Source organism: Doryrhamphus excisus, chromosome 1 (genome assembly GCF_030265055.1).
Source record: "Doryrhamphus excisus isolate RoL2022-K1 chromosome 1, RoL_Dexc_1.0, whole genome shotgun sequence".
Taxonomy (NCBI): domain Eukaryota; kingdom Metazoa; phylum Chordata; class Actinopteri; order Syngnathiformes; family Syngnathidae; genus Doryrhamphus; species Doryrhamphus excisus.
In genome coordinates, this window is record NC_080466.1 from 15,189,692 (window position 1) to 15,207,118 (window position 17,427).

Below are 17,427 nucleotides of genomic sequence, written 5' to 3' on the forward strand. Positions count from 1 at the left end.
AAAAAAGACCACACTGCACTCAATTTACATTTTATTTGAGTTTGTTGACATCATGCAATGTAATATTTCCTCTATTGCCAATTGCATGAATAACACTACTTTGTCATGTTCGACTCCCACTTATAGAAATATATTTGTAATAAGTAGTATCATCAACACACAATATACACTTTCAAGGTTGCTCTAAAAAATGGAATCAAATAGTGTATCAAGGTTAACGCAATGTTTTTTTAATTGTAAAAGCAATCGTATGTACATGTTAGCTAAGCTTCAATAGACTATCATATTCATTGTACACATTTATGGACAATATTAATCATTTCTAGAAGTAAACAAATAAAGAGAGCAAAAACAAAACACATATTCTAATCTAATATTTCAAGTTTTACAGAGTGCATAAAGAAATAAAGTATGTGCAGAGTAAAAGTGCTACATCCTTGTTTTCTGCAATGAAATAGTAACCGAGTCACCTTTTTGCACCTCGTTTTTTCAAACACCAACGTACAATGTAGTTATAATAATAAAATAATTGTTAATAATAAACATTTGTGATTCCCAACAAGTTCACGTTTTTTCAAGTTTTAAAAAAACACCTCAACTGGTAACTTACCAAAAATACACAAAGCACGCACAACGGCATTAGCATTAAACATTAGCAACTTGTGCTTAATAAATACTCTTTGTCGTTATTTTTAAATATACAAGTTTTGCTTGCTTTGCTGCGTTTTAACAACAAAAATGAAAAGCAGTGAGGGAATGAAGATATTTTACAGCAAGCTTTTATACCAAGAAACCCGTTTTTTTTTTGTTTTTTTTTTGTCGAGTTAGTCTCATCCTGAGTTGAACGCCATCCGGAGGTCAAAGTGCACGGCTCTGAATGGAGATGACGACGCCTCAACGCAGGAAGTGACAAATGACAACTAACAAAAGGCACGTCATAGTGACAAATGAAAAACATGCAGGCGAGTCAAACATGGCGTCATTTTTCCCGGTGTGTTTGTTTTTTACGACGCGGGCCAGCCCGAGTCCACACGAGACAGATGGGTCATACGAAGACCTTGGCGAGGGCGTCCGCCCCAGCGCTGCCGATGTAGCATTTGGTCGGGTGGAACGCCACGTCATGGATGGACTCGTCTAACTTCTTGCGGTGGGCGGTGAACTCCTGGATGCACGTCTTGGTCTCCATGTTCCACAAGCGGACGGAACAGTCGTGGCCTGCACGGACCAAACCATCGTAAATATGAAGGTGAGCGAGACGGTCAAACACGTAGAGGCGGGGCACATGTCACCTACTTCCTGACATGAGGTAAAGTCCGTTTGGATCCACAGCGAGACTCGTCACGGCGTCCAAGTGTGCCACCATGGAGTGGACCGACTTACCTTCATGTGCACATGACATGAAATCACATGACTCCATACAGTCAGGAAGTAGATCTAACAGCGTCACGTACCCGTGTTGTTGTCAAAGAAGCGGATGTGGCGGTCCTCCTGCGCCGTGATGGTGACGGGCAGGGTGGGATGACTCAGCACTTTGTTGATTCGACACGCAGCGTCTAAAGACGACGACAAAGTAAGACGCTAGCTGATGACGCTAATGACGCTTAATGGCCGACCAGCGTACCTGCGGCTCCGGCCGACTGCAGCTTGACCACCAGCTGCTGGGTCTCCATGTTGAAGACGCCAACATGGCCGCTGGTAAAGGACGCCACCATGTGAGCTGGCTCCGTGCTCGCCACGTCCACAGAGGTGGCCACTCCCAGCTCTGAAAAGTGGTCAATGATGATTAATTGATTACAAATAATACTATTTTTAGTCATAAATAATAATAAACAATAAATACATGAATAAACAATGAATAATAATAAATAAAAAAAATAATAAATAAAAACAATAATAACTGAATAATAAATAAATAAAAATAATAATAATGAATGAATAAATAAACAATAACAATAATAAATATTAAAAACAATAACAATAAATACAATAATAATAACTGACTAATAAATAAATAAAAATAATAAATAATAATAATGAAGGAATAAATAAAACATAAATAAAAATACATAAAAAACAATAACAATAACTTAATAAATAAATAAATAATAATAATGAATGAATAAATAAACAATAAATAAATGAATAAATAATAATAATATAATAATGAATAAATAATAAATAAACAAACAACTAAATAAATAAATAATTTCTATCTATTCATTTCAACCAAGCGTCAGGTTGAAATGTCACACGGCGCCGTACCTCCCCTCTCGTTAAAAACGGCGAGACATGGCGAGGCGTCGGCCGCATTCCACAAGCGCACCGTCCCGTCAGCCGAGCAGGACAGGAGGCGGTGGTGGGCGGAGCTGTAGACCACTCCCCACACGGCGTCGCTGTGGCCGCACAGCGTCCCGCGCAGGACAGACAGCTCTACAACGAGCAGAGAGTTCGTCCTGGAGGGGAATTGCGTTGGAGACAAGGAAGACACAAAAGAGGGGACGTACCATACGAGTCGTAGGGGTCGATGTTGTGGTTGGGCGTGTTCCAGCTCTGAATGGTTCCGTCCATGCCCCCGCTGAAGCACTGCTCGCCATTGGAGCTCATGGTGACGCACAGGACGGCCCCACTATGCGGGAGAGGCGGAGACTGGTCAGTCGTCCCTCCTTTATTGTGGTTATCCATGAGTGAATTTGACCGTTACGGATATCGATACAGATAACGATACCAATATGGGGGTCACCGAGGTTTTTTCTGGTGAGAGCTACTCATTTTCATTCATTCATTCATTCATTCTCTACAGCTTATCCTCACTAGGGTCTCGGGGGGGGGGGGGGGGTGCTGGAGCCTATCCCAGCTTTCTTCAGGCACCCTGGACTGGTGGCCAGCCAATCACAGGGCACATACAGACAAACAACCATTCACACTCACATTCATATCTATGGACAATTTGGAGTCGCTAATTAACCTAGCATGTTTTTGGAATGTGGAAGGAAACTGGAGTAGCATCGTTGTTTAGACATTTTTTCTAAAAATGGACTCCCCCCTCCGTTTTCTTTTTTTCTTCTTTTCTATCCCCTCCTGCTCCAGTCTGACCACTCCAAATTTGCAAAACATCATTAATTCATTTTCTACCGCTTATCCTCACAAGGGTTGCGGGGGTGCTGGAGCCTATCCCAGCCGTCTTAGGCAAGAGGTGGGGTACACCCTGGACTGGTGGCCAGCCAATCACAGGGCACATATAGACAAACAACCATTCACACTCACATTCATACCTATGGACAAGTTGCTGCGTCAATGTCATTTCCTGAATCTGTGATCATGTGACTTGAGGAATATTAAAATAAAGCAACTCACGCGTGACCTCGGAACGTGTAGATGGGCTCCACGTCCAAGGACGCACACCTGGAAGACGACATCGTGAGTTTATTGGTTTTTAAAAACATGACTTTTCTTCTCACTTTTTAGCAGGCGTGGTCTTCTGGAGGTTCCACAGTTTGAGCGTGTTGTCCTCGGAACCGGTGATGAGGACCGCCTCCACGGGATGGAAGGCCAGGCTTCGGACCGAATCGAAGTGACTCCGCAGCGTGAACTTGGGGTTCCACGTCTTCCTCAGAGCGTCTTTGCTGTTGCTCATCTGCTGCATGAAGACGTCTGGTTAAGGTCCCGCCCCCCTTCGGAGGACATCCGCACGAGGACTCACTTGGTACGTCAGGCACTCGGCCTCGTTGGCCACAGTCAGGCCGGCCAGTTCGCCCAGTCCAAGCTCGTTAGAAACCGCCTCGTCCACGCCGCCCAGCATCAACGCTTTTCCGGGCGATGGCAGGAAGGTCATGACCTCTGTGGAAAAAACAAAAAGTCAAAGTCTGCCTAGCAACAACAGCTGAGATCAGCCTACCGTCTTCCTGCTCATTGAGTCTAGCTACGGCGGGCCGGGAGGGGGTCGCCATGGGGGGCTGCATGGCGGGAAGCTCCTCAGCATCCCGTAGGTTAGCCAGCATGTCCTGCAGCTTGGAGCGGTTTGGTCCTGTGGGGGGGGGTGGAAACAAAGATGGCGTCTGATATGGGCCGCTCAGAGCTCAAGAGTCTAGACCAGAACCGGTACGTACTTTTGACCCCCTTCTTGCCCTTACGCTCCCGCCGGTACTGCTCCTTGAGCTGGGCTATCAGGGCCGGGTCTACGTCCCAGGCCAGGTCTCTCAGAGGGGGGGGCTCGTCCTTGTCTGCGTGAAATCATGCTAACGTTAGCGTGGCTTGCTACACACAAGTAGCCCAAGTACTCTTTGTGTGTGTGTGTGTGTGTGTGTGTGTGTGTGCGCACGCTGCCATCACTCCTCTGCAACGTGCTGAAGTGCAGGGAATCACAAAATGCGTGGGAATTGAGTTTGTCACTGGCCAGATGACAATGATGACATTGCTAGGCAACAACGGAAAAAAGAGGCAGCGGTTCTCCACCAGGGAATATTTCTTCTACAAATACACACTGGGTGGCCACTTCATTAGGTACATCATCTCATGATAGTCATGCTTGTGATTTTAATAGCATGAGTTAAGATATACCCGGGCTGCACGGCGGCCGAGTGGTTAGCGCGCAGATCTCACAGCTAGGAGACCTGAGTTCAATCCCACCCTCGGACATCTCTGTGTAGAGTTTGCATGTTCTCTCCGGTTTCCTCCCACATTCCAAAAACATGCTAAGTTAATTAGCGACTCCAAATTGTCCATAGGTATGAATGTGAGTGTGAATGGTTGTTTGTCTATATGTGCCCTGTGATTGGCTGGCCACCAGTCCAGGGTGTACCCCGCCTCTCGCCCGAAGACAGCTGGGATAGGCTCCAGCACCCCCGTGACACTTGTGAGGATACGCCGCAGAAAATGAAAGATATGGGAAGGTTGGTGGTTCAATCCCGAATCTCATAAGTTGTAACAAGGCAAAAAAAAGTATTTCAAGCTTAAAGGTCCTGCTTATTTTTTTTAGGTCTAAAAATCTTAAATCTTGGATCCCTCGCCAGAAAAGTGTTGTTTTGGCGCCTCGAAAACACAAGATTTGTGGACTTGAAAAACGATCAAAAAACAACCCATCAGAAAAGAAGGATTTTTTCCCCTTTTTGGGTCCTGCCGGGACCCCTGATGAATGTTTGGTGGGATTGGTCCACTTCCCGGATCAAAAAAGTGTCATTTCAGCGCCTCGAAAAAACAAAATTTGCGTACTTGAAAAACAATCGAAAAGCAACAAGTCGGAAAAGTTGGATTTTTTGCCTTTTTTGGGTCCTGCCGGGACCCCTGATGAATGTTTGGTGGGATTGGTCCACCTCCCTCGCCAGAAAAAGTGTCGTTTCGGCGTCTCAAAAAACGACCCGTACCTTCCTGCCTTTCCCAGAAGTCCAAGTTACTGATTCCTTTGAACGGGTCAGTGAGTTGTGTCAAATATCGCTTGATCTTATTGTAGTTTCCATGCATGCTTTTATTTATTTGTTGCCAACTTTAAAGTTATTGTTTTATTAATCCTAATAAAAGCATAAGTTTGGAAAGACAGCCATTAGGAACAGTTTGTTGCCACCATGTCTCACCCCAGTCGCCGCCGTCCTCACCGCTGGTGGACTCTCCGTGTGCGAGCATCTCGTCCTGACTGGACAAGAAGTCAAAGCCTTTGAGCGCCTCCTCTGTGTCAGGGTCATCGCTGAGGTCTGAGATCGTCGAGGATGGCGTAGGAGACGGTTTCCTCCTGACCATCTGTGGAGATTTTCAAAATAAGAGCACCGAGCCAAACAAAGGCGTGACGATTCGCTTCTTACGGCGGCGGCGAGGTCCAAGATGGTTCTGTCCCGCCCCTCGCTGTCGTCGTCCTCGTCTTCGTCGCTGAACTCTGCGGCGGCGTTCTCTATGATCTTGAACGCCTCCAAGATGGCAGCCGAGTCGGACGTGGACGCTTTGCTGGAAGACAGCGAGAACTAAGTATTATTGATGATGACGACGACGCGCTGGGCGAGCGTGTTCGCCAGGCGAGTGATACCTGGACACGCCTCCCTCTTTAGGCGACAACGCGTCTGTGCCGTTGACCAGGGCGTTGCTGTTGTGGGCGGGGAGCGACTCTCCCAAATCGCCACTCAGGCCCAGGAGCGCCCTGACGCGGTGAGACTTGACATCCAAGATGGCGTCTGCATAGCCGACCTCCTTCAGGTACCTGGAATCATCATCGTCATCATCATCCCTTCCTCGCCAACACATCACACAACCTCCCCCCACCCGTGCTACGCTCTCTCATCATCTGGAAGTGAAGATGCTAGCAGTTAGCATCGCTACGATGTCACATGATCCGTTGAAGATGACGCTTTTAAAAAAAGTTTAAACTCACCTCAGCCGAGAAAGAAGCAGCAAGGAAATCATCAACTTTAAGGTCAGCAGCAGAAAGCTCATTTGTTCACTCCTTAAGCCCCGCCCCCGGCAACACCCCCACGCCCACCCAGTACCAGCCTCCCGCCACACAATCCTCCATTCACTGACACAACAAACAGCAGCAAACCACTGACATTGAACACTATTGGGGTGTGTGTGTGTGTGTGTGTGTGTGTGTACTGACTGTGAGAGCAGCTGGCGTCCTTGCTTCCAGCTCAGCTGATGGCTGCTGTTTGGAGGAGTGTGAGCGTCGCTGTCGTTGGCCTCGTCTGACACACACACACACAAAATTAAAGATTATGATTCCTCCAATAATTATTTTTCTGTAGAAAACACATGACATTTCTCAAAAAGACCGTAATTAATTTGTAAATATCTGTTATACGGAATGTGGAATGCCGGTTGTTTGTCTATATGTGCCCTGTGATTGGCTGGCCACCAGTCCACGGTGGACCCCGCCTCTCGCCCGAAGACAGCTGGGATAGGCTCCTGCACCCCCGCGACCCTCGTGAGGAAAAAGCGGTAGAAAATTAATGAATGAATTAATTAAAATTTAATACATACACGCAGATACCCACATGTAGTACATACAATGTCAAAAAATAATAATTAAAAAATTGTATTAAATTGAAATAATTTAATGAAATTCAAATCAAATATTTAAAAAATTAAAAATTTATTTTTTAAAATATTTGATTTAAATTGATTTAAATGCATTTTAATTTTAATGTATTTAAATTTTAATTACATTTTTAATTATATTAAAATAATTAAATTATATTTGAAATAAAATATTTAAAAAATTAATTAAATGAATTTAATTTAATTATTGCAATTTAATTTAAATTTTTAATTATTATTATTATTGTTTGACATTGTATGTACATGTGGGTATCTACGTGTATGTATGTACTATATGTGTACAAGTATATACATGTGTACATAGTGTGTATGTATGCTATATACATATGCTCCCTCTGCTCCAGCAGCCATCTCCAATGAAATGCTTTGCTGGGACGTTAAAATAGTTTTTATATTAAACTCATATTCATAACTTTTGTATATTTCTGAGCTACCTTTTGAGTGTTAAGTTGCTGTGTGATGATTTTAGCGTTCTTTGTAAGATGACCATGAGTCTGCCGTTTCTAATGGGTTGACAAGCTTCTCTTGAGTTTTTTTTATAGTACCTGAAAGTACCTGGCTCTGTCCACCAGAGGGAGCCAGAGGAGCCCAGAGCCCTGAGGGAGGTTCCTTAGGCTCCCTCTGCTCCAGCAGCCATCTCCAATGAAATGCTTTGCTGGGACGTTAAAATAGATGCTTTTTATTTTAAACTCGTATTAATTTTTTGCATATTTCTTAGCTACCTTTTGAGTGTTAAGTTACTGTGTGATGATTTTAGCGTTTTTTTGTAAGATGACCGTTTCTCAAGTTTTTTTCATAGTACCTGAAAGTACCTGTCCCCAGCCAATCACAGGGCACATGTGGTGTTTGTGTGTCTCACCTGAGTCGTAATTCGGAGCGCTGATGTCTCCTTGATTTAACTCTGTGCCATACTTCAGTTTGTGATGCTTGGATCTACAAACAAACACACACAGATGAATGAAATTCCTTCATCACACGCCATGGTGTGCTAAAGGTCACGGGTTCAATTCTCAGTATGTGACTTCACAGTTGAGGTCAAAGGTCCTGCATGTACTGATGTTTTCCCACGGTCCTTCACTATCTGCTCTAGTGAGCAGAAGCCACAGCTGCCAATCCAATTATGAGGAGCATTATCTCCATATGAGTTGGTCTTTGATCACTTTTGGTACGACCCCATTGACCCCCATCGGGTGGTTCCTACCTCTCCTGCTTGAGGGCGTATTCCAGCATCTTGATGCGTCTCACCAGGTCTTTCTTCAGGTTCTCCTGGCCCCGTCGCTCCCCTTGCAGGAAGGCCACTTGAGCCTGGGGATAAACACCAGTCATTTCCCATCATGCAACATTCATCTGAGATGTCTTAGCTTCGTTTTTTTACACAGCTGAAATCTCGTAAAATGGACTTGATGACGTGACATCAAAATGAAAATGTAAAGATCTTTAGATCGCAAAGATCTGCTCAGATGTGATGGTTGGTTCGGAATCTCCATGGTCTACTTCCTTGTTTTCGGATTAGAATGAATGAGATATTTCACACTGAAGACATCTAAATGATGACAGTTCGAGGTCACGCTCAAGGTCACACTCAAGTGAATGAACACACTTCATGACAAAGAGGAACCTGATTAAACCGGTTCATAAATGTCCGTTCAGACCGCCCTCAGGTCTTTCAAGTCAAATGGTCTGGTCCTTTAAGAAGATGCAGTTGGACTTATGGTGAATTCCGCGCAGATTTGGGATGTCATGACAGGATGCAGATGAAAAAAAAAAAAACAAGATGACCTCATTTTCAGCTCCACATTTTATTCTGGGAGCATCTGTCTTTGATTGATACACACGCACGCATGCACACGCACACACGTGTCAACTAGAAGCACGATCAGAGACGTCCAGCTGTGGCAGAAGATGATAGGGATTGATGTGCATTTTTTCCTCGCTGGAAGTCAGCTGATGTTATGTAATGTGAACGCTCTCACGCGTATGAGGGTGATGTCATCAGAAAAGCTGTGACATCATCACGCTAGGATGGCTAAAGGCTGTTTGGATGAAGGATTGACCTGTGACCCTTCTACACGCTGGACGCTAGTGCGGTTTACTAAAGGTGGACGCTAGCATGGTTCGCTAGCGTGGTTTACTCAGGGTGGACGCTAGCGTGGTTCGCTACAGTGGTTCACTCAGGACGGACGCTAGCGCGGTTCACTCAGGACAAACGCTAGCCACTCAGGGTGGACGGTAGTGTGGTTCGCTACAGTGGTTCACTCAGGACGGATGCTAGCGCGGTTCACTCAGGACGGACTGTGGTGTGGTTCGCTGGCGCGGTTCACTCAGGGTGGACGCTAGCGTGGTCCGCTAGCGCGGTACACTCAGGACGGACAGTGGCGCGGTTCACTCAGGACGGACGCTAGCGTGGTTTTGCTAGCGCAGTTCACTCAGGGCGGACACGAGCGCGGTTCACTCAGGACAGACTGTGGCGTGGTTCGCTAGCGCGGTTCACTCAGGGCGGACGCTAGCGTGGTTCGCTACCGTGGTTCACTCAGGGCGGACGCTAGCGTGGTTCGCTACCGTGGTTCACTCAGGATGGACGCCAGTGGGGTTCCTTCACTCAGGGTGGACGCCAGCGTGGTTCATTCACTCAGGGTGGACGCCAGCGTGGTTCATTCACTCAGGGTGGACGCCAGCGTGGTTCATTCACTCAGGGTGGACGCCAGCGTGGTTCATTCACTCAGGGTGGACGCCAGCGTGGTTCATTCACTCAGGGTGGACGCCAGCGTGGTTCACTCAGGTGTGCTGCCGTGCACCAACGTGACGCCAAGCAAGCACATTCAGATGCTCACACCAAACCTGCCTTGAAATCCGTGGCCCTTACGGATGTTCCTGGGTTAAATGAACACGAAGACGTTAGAAAGAGCGGATGACGTGGGTCTCGTCTTTATTTCGGCGGTGCAGAGAACCACATTGCGGCTTGTTTCGACTTTCAGAAAATGCTGCGCGTCACACCTGACGCGACATGAGCAGGAAGAGAGAAACGTGACTAAGGTAAACATGTTGATGGACATTTCACTGCAAGTCGAACTCCGTGGGTTCTTTTGCCCTTCGGTGGACGCGCTGTTAGTGACTTTATCCGACATGAGCCCACGCAAGTCCGGCAAAGCAAACACGTCCGCGTCAACAGTACCTGCAACTCGGCCCGCTCCACATCCCACTGGGCCCTGTCCACCTCGAAACGGGCCCACTCGTGCTGGAGGAAGTGCAGAATTCCCGGGATGCTGTACTCAGCCCGGGCCGCCTCTCCGTCGCCGGGCTGCGGGGCTTTGGCGTTCCCTCCGCCGGGCAAGCCGAGGAGGACGGCCGGGCCCGCCTGCTCGTCCATGGCCGGGCAGAAGCCGCGCAGCTCAGCCGAGGGGGCTGCTACCTTCCGTTGATACAAGAGCGTCCATGGAGGAGGTCCACGCAGGAACAGCTGGAGGACACGTACAGCTCAAGGAATTTGTGAGGAGCACGTCTTCCGGTATGGTGTTTCAAAGTAAGAGCACACAGCCCCACTCGTTACATTCGCAAGTTTGTCTTCTTAGAGGGACATTGTTTAACAAAACACCACCATTAGTGAGTTTATATGCCATTTACCCCCCCCCCCCCAAGGAGAAACAAAACAGATAATGTTCACTCTTACCCCTTACTTTGATGTCATTATTAGTGTGAGGACAGCAGGAGACATGTTTGTCTCTCTCGGGTCCACATATGGTGACGTCACACAAACAGGAAGCCATCCGCAATCACATAAAACGTGTCAAAAGACTAAAGTAAAAAAAGTAAAAATGTAAGCTAACCAACCAGAACTAAACCCCCGCCCCAGAAAGTCTAGACCAAGCCGGCCACGTGCTAATCAGTTGATCAACCACAGCCTGCGTGCGCACTATTTAACGTCCGCGCGCCCGGACCTCGCGCCCGCCCTCCCGCCACCACCATGCCGCCCCTGGAGAGGAGCCAGCAGCTGCACGGCAAGCCCTTCAAACAGAGGAAGAGCTTTGGTAACCAATATAACTATCGAACTTTATTCCAACACTTCTAAACCAATTCTTCTTCTTTTTATTTAACTTGTTCATGCCGGGTAGCCACCAGGAAGCAGGAGGTGGCGGGAATCCGCTCCAAATTCCCTAATAAAATCCCGGTGAGTGCAGCACGAAACGCTATATTCCTGCAGGTGACTATAGTGACGTCACTTCCCGTCGACAGGTGATTATAGAGCGCTATGAGCGGGAGAAGTTTCTTCCTCCGCTGGACAAAACGAAGTTTCTTGTTCCTCATGAGCTCACCATGAACCAATTTGTCACCATCATCAGGTAAGCAGTCTTTATTGAGTGATTAATTAGGAGGATGACTTTTAAACATTTCGGCAACAGTATAGTGAGCAGGATGTGACTTTGTTAATGTTACACTGCATGCTTCTTATTAGGCTGGTCACGTGGTGGCTGAAATGGCAGTCTTGCCAATTATGGTTGATGCAAGTCACATTCATGTCACACTATATTGCTGGTAGTTAGAAACAAGTGGCATTTGTAGTGCATGGGAAATATTAGCACTGGCTGATGAAGTGCTTATAGTAAGTTGTACTGGGTTTGGTGTGTTGCTTTAATGCTAATGAGCTGCTAGTCTGTGCCGGCTGTATGAGAGTGCCAGCCAAGCAATTGATGACTTGTATCACAACACTAACATTAAGAGTGAAGCAGGACACATATTAGCATGGCTATGCTACAAAGCTAAAATTAATCACATTTCAACAGCAACATCATGCTAAGTTAGCCTATTTACTGCAGGCTAACAAAATTGCATCTCAACCAGTTGGCAGTTTTATTTTAGGATGTGTAGTGAAGCCTGTTTGCAGCCGATGATGGTGAGGTCCAAGGTCACTCCAAAGCGGCAGAAGCACATGTACCTTTTGTGTCCCTTCAGGAATCGCATGGCGCTGCTTCCCTCTCAGGCTTTCTACCTGCTGATCAACAACAGCGGTCTGGCCAGCATGACGCTCACGATGGCGCAGGTCTACAGGGACCACCAGGACGATGACGGCTTCCTGTACATGACCTACGCCTCGCAGGAGATGTTTGGACACGGGACATGTTTTTAGACTATAATATGTATGTAAATAGAAAAAATGTTTTGACTTTTAATGGCTCTGTGCATCAATAAATCTTATGTATACCACCTTCTTAGAACATATTGTGACATTTTTCTGCATGTGATCTATTAAAGCAGAGGTAGGGAACCTATGGCTCGGGAGCCAGGTAGGGCTCTTTTGATGACTGTATCTGGCTCTCAAGCATTTCTTACCACAATAAAAATGTATTTTTGCTAACATTTTAAAGTAAACATCACAGAAATAATATTAAATTAAATAATATTCAAAATCAACAACTTTCTTATGCATTTTAATTCGTCCATCTATTTTCTACTGCAATACGGCCGACCATATCCATCTTTCCTAATGATATTTTCCAGGTCAAACACCAAAACTTGATTATTACTGGGTAATGCGGTAGTCTACCTCGGTCATTGAGATGTCAAAAAAACATGTAAATGTAAACTTTCCTCTTTTAGTCAAATAGCTAAAGCTGCAGAACCAAGCCTTCAGGTGAAGATGGCCAAAAGAATGAAATATGTGTACTGAATACGGTTCAAAACTATGCAGCAGCAGAAGTTGCATTAATGGCAGCAAGTATTTGATTTATTATTAGACACTGTGCTGCTCACGAAAGTATGCTGACCACACCCCATTGGCGTGGGGTAGTGTGCCTGGTCTACATAATTAGAGCCCATTATATCTAAAACTGTTGGTCTTACATAAAAATGCACACATTTTATTGCATTCAAAATGTATATGGCTCTCACAGATACACATTTTAAAATATCTGGCCTTCATGGCTCTCTTAGCCAAAAAGGTTCCCGACCCCTGTATTAAAGGAACATGTTTTGACAGCAGAGGACGCTCTGGCTCCATTGCAGCATGAAGCATGCGCATTGGCAGCCCTATGAATGACATCCTAAATGTTAAAACACAAACGACAGGTACAAGTTTGGCCACTAGAGGCCACCATCGAGTACATGGTTTTCTACATCTGTTGTGAAAATGCTGCCCCCCTGGTGGTTTGTATTGTCATAACTTTTCAAGTTATTATATACTGTACTCTTGAATATTTTAGTCATATTTCAACCCAGCTACCAGCACCAAAACAATGTATGCTGGCATCCTGGCATAAAGGTCAAATGTTCATATTAGTTTTCTATGCTGCTTATATATCACTAGGGTTATGGGTATGCTGGAGCTTATCCCAGCTGTGCATGTTACTGCTGCCGGAGCATGACTATGGCAACAACAATGTATATTACAGATATCTGTCCACACATTGAGAGTAGAAAAATACTAACATTATTCTCCGTCCACAAACTGGATCTGCTTCGTAGATCCGTTTAAAATTGCTCGTTTCCAGTAGCTTGTTTTGACTAGCATGTTTCAAATAGCTTCTTTCAGTCAGCACGCTTCGGGTAGCATGTTTCAAATAGCTTATGTCAGTTAGCATGCTTCATGTAGCTTGTCTTAAGTGAGAACGTTTCAGCTAGCGTGCGTCGGGGAGCATGTTTCAGTTAGCATGCTTCAAGTAAGTTGTTTGAATTAGAGCCTTTCAAATAGCTTGTTTCAGTTACCACACATCGGGTAGCATATTTCAAATTGCCTGTTTCAGTTACCATGTTGCAGTTAGCACATTTCAGCTGGCATGCGTCGGGTAGCATGTTTCTAATAGTTAGCATGTTTCAAGTAGCTTGTTTGAATTAGAACGTTTCAAATAGCACATTTCAGCTAGCATGCGTCGGGTACCATGTTTTTAATAGCATGTTTCAAGTAGCTTGTTTGAATTAGAACATTTCAAATAGCACATTTCAGCTAGCATAAGTCGGGTAGCATGTTTTTAATAGTTAGCATGCTACAAGTTGCTTGTTTCAGTTAGCATGTTTCAAGTAGCTTGTTTGAATTAGCACGTTTCAGAGCACTAGACAAGTCCTAAGGACCTAGGACGGAGAAAATTTACTTCTTAGACTTGGTAGCTTTCAATCATGGAGGCCAGATAAGAGCTTTGAGGAGGAAACAAGGCGTCCAGAGCTAACAAGGAGCTTCTCGGCCTCCCTTTTCCTGCGATTGTAGATACAAGATAAAAGTTAGAGAGCACAGAACTGGAGGTGGAGCTCAGCAACTGCTGGCCTGCTGTCAGACAGCCAATAGCAGGAAGTGCAGCGTAAACATTCCCCGTCTTCCACCCTGACGGCAGTGAGGTCACTTCCTGTCTTTCTCAAACAGGAAGTTTGATGAGTTCACTAGTACTTTGACTTTTGATGCTTTATTGCAATGTTTGTGTAAACAACACTTATGTAAAAAAATGTAAAATGACTAAAAAAAATTATTTTTGGAGACAGGAAGTAGGGGCGGAGACTTAAACTGTTAACATTTTAAGTTTTTTTTTCACATCAATTTGTCTTCTGCTCCCTCAGTCACGGCCACCGTGTCGGCTAGACAAGCAGCAGACATTCTCAAGTGTTTACTCGTTAAAATGTCTTCCAGGGTGTGTGTGTCTCTGTCCCGCCCTGGCACTCTTGGCTCACGAGCCCGGGGGGTGGGGTTGGGCTCTTCCCCATGCGGGTCCCGGTTCTCCTGCGGTCTCTGTGGTGTCACTCCCTGGGCTGCCATGGTGACGGATGTGTTGCCGGGGCGCGGTTCCTGCTGTTCTGGTGGTTGTAGGAGCAGCCTCGGGGCGTGTGGTTTGTCCGCGGCTCCTGGTGGTCCGGGGGTGGCATAGCTGGCTCAATCTCTGGTGGGGCCCTCCGGGGGGGAGCTGGCAGGCCGGACTGGCCGCCACGATGGGCTGGGTGGGGCCCGTGGTTGGTCCTGTGGCCCAGGGCTTGCTCCGGGCGGCTGGCTTGCCCGGCTCGGTTGGCCGGTAGTGCGGGGTGGGCGTGTGTGGGGCCCCGATCCTCCCTGCTGCACTGCACCACCTCACATACATGTAGGACTTTGGGGGGTGGCCTGCAACTGGTTTTGCCGGGGGCGAAGGGTTTCCTTGCGGATGCCCTTTTGTCCTCGGCATTCCTCTGGCTGGTCACCCTTCAATTTTAACCGCACCTTAGACACTCAGTTCTGGGGGGGGTCTGGGCAGGCAGGGGACCCACCATTGCTCAGCTTCCTTCCACACACACACACACACATACACATACACCACACACATAGGTCAGCCCTATGGGACAGGCCTATTTTTAATTGCACTATCTACACAATACCATCTTCACACACACAGGTGTAGCGGGCTGGACCGGAGAGCCTACTGCCTACCCCCGCGATTGGCCCGCTGGCTGCTGGGGCTTGGCGGCTCGCTCGGGGTGCCCTGGGCTGCAGGATATTTTGGTCTGGTCTGCCTGGCCTTCCTGGGGGTCCCGCTGGAACCAGCTGACGCCGGGGCTTGCCCTGGTGTCATGGTTGGCGCTACCTCCCTGGATCTGTCCTGGGTCGCGGGCGCCAACGTGCCCTTGGGGGGGCGTTCACCGGCCTCCAGGCAGTGGGGTCCGCGCTGCTGGTGGCCTGAAGTCTACGGTGGTGGCTTGGGGTTGTTGCGCTGTGGTGGCTGCTGCGGGGACCGGGCTGTGTGTTGGGAGGGGACCTGATCCTGCTCGTGGGTACGGGGGCCGGGGTGGCGTGTGGGGATGGGGAGCATGCTCCTCGGGGTGGGGCCTGCTGGGGGGGCGGTGCTCTTTCGGGCGTTTGGGTGTCTGCTGCCACTGGTCCTATGCTCTGCCGCATCGCTGTCCCTGTCTTTGCCCATCCCCAGTCTTGCCTTAGGGCTCGTCGGGGATGGTTCTCCGGTACGTGGGCGGAGCGCTGCTGGTTCTGGGGGCGGGGGGGGCTGGCCCTCCCGGTGGATGGTGGGGTCCTTCGGGGGCCTTGCGCTGGTCTTAACTCCTCGGCTCTGGTGCGTGGCCTCCCCGTGACTTGGAGCTATGGCTCTCCCTCACGGGGGTGAGCTGCCCGGTGGATGTCGGCCGGCGCAGTGGAGCGCCTCACCACTCGCCTGCTCGCCCCCTCCGCTTGCTCATGTGCGGGCCTCCTCCCCTCGCCCGCTCCTTTGTCTGCCACACTGCAGTAGCCCTGATGCCGTGGTCGAGGGGAGTCTGGGGGTGCTATGCCTTGGCGGTCCGTACCTCCCTGGGCTCGGGGCCTGGTTGTGGGTCTGGGACCCCTGGGTCCCCCACCCTGTGATGCCCCGGACGCCCCACCCGGGGACGTCCACAGCATGTGTGTGTATTGAGTGGATGGGGTGTGCATGTGTCTGAGTTTATTTTATGTATTTATTGTTTTAAATACTTAGATAATTAATGATTAGTTTTATTATAATTATATATATATGTATATATATATGTATATGTGTGGATGTGTATGTGGGTATATGGCCATGTAGATATACGGGGGGGGGGGGCTCTGCGGGGGTCTGGCGTAGGGTGTTCCATCTCAACCGCCCGGTCCTCCATGGGGCAGTGTGCCCGGGCCTCTTCTGTCCTGGCCGGGGCGGTCCTATGTCGGTGGTCGGGCCTGGGGTTACCTGGGGCGGGCCGGGTTCTGCTTCCTGGGGGTGTGTGGGGGGCGGGAGGCGGTGCCTCCGGCCGTGGATGGGCTCCCTTCCGGCCGGCAGGGGCGCCCCTGTGCCCACGGGTGTGTGGCCTTCGATGCCCTTCTGCCCTAGTAGGGTATGGTCTCCCGCTGGTCTCGGGGGTGCGACTCTCCTCCGGCCTGCTGGCGCCCTGTTGCCGGTTGGGATTGCTCCTCCATGGCCTCTTGCTGGTCTCTTCGGGGAGTTGCTTCGGGGGCGGGTCTTGGGGAGTCGGCCCTGGCTTTGCCCACACCCACGGGGCCGGAGGATCTCTGGCGGTGGGGGCTTGACCTGGCTGCGCGGGGCGGGGTTTGCTGGGTGGTAGAAGGCAGTCTCTCTCCTTTTGTCATTCTCAGTGACAATTACACATTCACACACTCGCATTCACATACACAACACACCTCCATATGGGCACTCACAGCACATGGGTGCTTCTCTATACAATCTACTCTCTTATCCCTGATGTTTATATAGTATTGGTATGCTATTATTACAGTAATAATGATGTCAAGCAATGAGATTTTAATTACTGTAACTGTATGGTTGCAATTGTGTTTACTATCATGGGTCATGTCCTCATTGTTACTATTGCTATTGGTAAGTTGGACTGTTTCATTCCACTGATATCATCTCCAGTGTGACCCTTAGCCATCATTGACATTTAACTGTTCTGTTTGTCACTGTTGTTGTTTTGGGAATTCTTGTTGCTGCT

The 17,427-nt window shown here is 48.0% G+C and overlaps 2 protein-coding genes across 5 annotated transcripts; one reads left to right on the forward strand and one right to left on the reverse strand.

Annotated features, from left to right (window-relative positions):
* Positions 1 to 130: 130 nt before the first annotated feature.
* On the reverse strand, positions 131 to 10,953 carry strn (striatin, calmodulin binding protein). Of its 4 annotated transcripts, none has more exons than XM_058085035.1 (19): positions 10,703 to 10,953; positions 10,208 to 10,492; positions 8,237 to 8,340; positions 7,895 to 7,968; positions 6,578 to 6,662; positions 6,011 to 6,181; positions 5,793 to 5,931; positions 5,568 to 5,730; positions 4,107 to 4,220; positions 3,896 to 4,024; positions 3,701 to 3,837; positions 3,459 to 3,634; positions 3,355 to 3,402; positions 2,505 to 2,626; positions 2,263 to 2,430; positions 1,622 to 1,762; positions 1,452 to 1,553; positions 1,294 to 1,380; positions 131 to 1,215 (listed from the first exon to the last, which is right to left on the reverse strand). In XM_058085035.1, the coding sequence occupies exons 2-19, from the start codon at positions 10,400 to 10,402 to the stop codon at positions 1,046 to 1,048; spliced, it is 2,325 nt and encodes a 774-aa protein (XP_057941018.1). In that variant the 5' UTR covers positions 10,403 to 10,492; positions 10,703 to 10,953; the 3' UTR covers positions 131 to 1,045. The 4 variants fall into 4 exon arrangements, with proteins under 4 accessions (XP_057941018.1, XP_057940853.1, XP_057940936.1 ...); XM_058084870.1 differs by having other exon boundaries at positions 3,459 to 3,637; positions 10,703 to 10,952; XM_058084953.1 differs by lacking the exon at positions 10,703 to 10,953 and having other exon boundaries at positions 3,459 to 3,637; positions 10,208 to 10,613.
* Position 10,954: 1 nt separating this feature from the next.
* On the forward strand, positions 10,955 to 12,234 carry map1lc3c (microtubule-associated protein 1 light chain 3 gamma). The gene is made up of 4 exons (XM_058086291.1): positions 10,955 to 11,060; positions 11,145 to 11,200; positions 11,266 to 11,372; positions 11,983 to 12,234. The coding sequence occupies exons 1-4, from the start codon at positions 10,997 to 10,999 to the stop codon at positions 12,155 to 12,157; spliced, it is 402 nt and encodes a 133-aa protein (XP_057942274.1). The 5' UTR covers positions 10,955 to 10,996; the 3' UTR covers positions 12,158 to 12,234.
* Positions 12,235 to 17,427: the final 5,193 nt, after the last annotated feature.